We start from the raw sequence: 1255 nt of genomic DNA, 5'->3' as shown, positions 1-1255 counted from the left end.
TTCGAGGCAAAGGCGAAGACTCGCCTTACCAACACGGTCTCGGATTGGAAGGATAAGTGGGAGATCTACGGCTATGACGGGAAGCCCACTGGGGTCACCAAGGATGTATGGGATGGCCTCATCGCCTTTTGGAAGCTACCCAGCTCAATCCGGAAGGCTAACTCCTGCTCCGCTTCCCGTAGGACCAAGGATAAAGACGTGAATTTGGCTATGCTCCATACCACCGGGCAAAAACCTCATGCCGGGATCCGTCTCGACGCTGTAAGTTTTAGTTGTAATATTTATTTTATTAATAAATTTGAATTTCAATATTTAATATTTTATTATTGGTTTTTGTAGTTTGAGAAGACCGGAGTCATGCCATCTTTGTCCGACCTCTTCAAGATGACTCACGCCAAACCGGACGAGACTTTTGTTGATCCTGCATCCGAGAAGCTCTTCAACACTGTGGCTGCTCGGGTTGATGAGCGGGAGACGCAACTCACCCAGCAGTCTCCGGATGGATTACCCGTCAAATTGACGACGGAAGAGGTCGACAGGATCTTCGAGGAGGTAAAATTTAAAAGCTTTAGTTTAAATTAATTTTACTATTTCAACAATATTAACTATTTAATATTATTTTTTGTAGGTCGCTCCAAGAAAGAAGGGCCGGACGGTGGGAATCGGTTCTGTCAACGAAGTCGCAAGGGCGACTTCGTCTTACTCTTCTAGACGGGCCCAAGAGACTTCTCAGATGCAGGCTCGATTGGATACCCAGCAAGAGCGTTTAGACTCTCTCGAGAACCTGTTGGATATTATGGCGATGGGGAACCCGACCATGCAGAGAGCGTTGGCGGCCAGACGAGAAGCTCTCGGGATGCAACAACGGGATCCCGAATCTACCGATCCAGTGGGAGCGGGAACGAGCGGAGAGGGAGCGAGCGGGACCGGCTACTTTGATGATGTACCACTCCCGTAGATTTTTATTTTTATAATTTTGTTTTGTAAAATATTAAAACTTAAATTTTATTTATGGAATATTTATTTTCTAAACAATTGTTTTTTTATTATTTGAAATTTTAATTTTTATAATTTCCAATTTTATTATAAATAAAAATAAAATAATAAATGAAACTAATATAATTAATATAATAAATAAAATAACGATGTAAATTCGTCGTAAAGTTTACAACGAATTTACATCGAAGTACTCGTAAATACGATGTAAACTATTACATCGAGTTTACAACGACAGAGATGTAAAGTCGTCGTAAAT

The 1255-nt window shown here is 41.3% G+C and overlaps 1 protein-coding gene across 1 annotated transcript; it reads left to right on the top strand.

The window, feature by feature from the left end:
* The first annotated feature begins 230 nt into the window (after positions 1 to 230).
* Positions 231 to 958, top strand: LOC130507485 (uncharacterized). The gene is made up of 2 exons (XM_057002193.1): positions 231 to 552; positions 629 to 958. Exons 1-2 carry the CDS (start codon positions 358 to 360, stop codon positions 956 to 958), a joined length of 525 nt encoding a protein of 174 aa, XP_056858173.1. The 5' UTR covers positions 231 to 357.
* The last annotated feature ends 297 nt before the right edge of the window (positions 959 to 1255 follow it).

Source organism: Raphanus sativus, unplaced genomic scaffold (assembly GCF_000801105.2).
Source record: "Raphanus sativus cultivar WK10039 unplaced genomic scaffold, ASM80110v3 Scaffold4606, whole genome shotgun sequence".
NCBI lineage: Eukaryota > Viridiplantae > Streptophyta > Magnoliopsida > Brassicales > Brassicaceae > Raphanus > Raphanus sativus.
The sequence above is the reverse complement of the archived record's forward strand: the minus strand, read 5'-3'. Positions and strand labels throughout refer to the sequence as shown.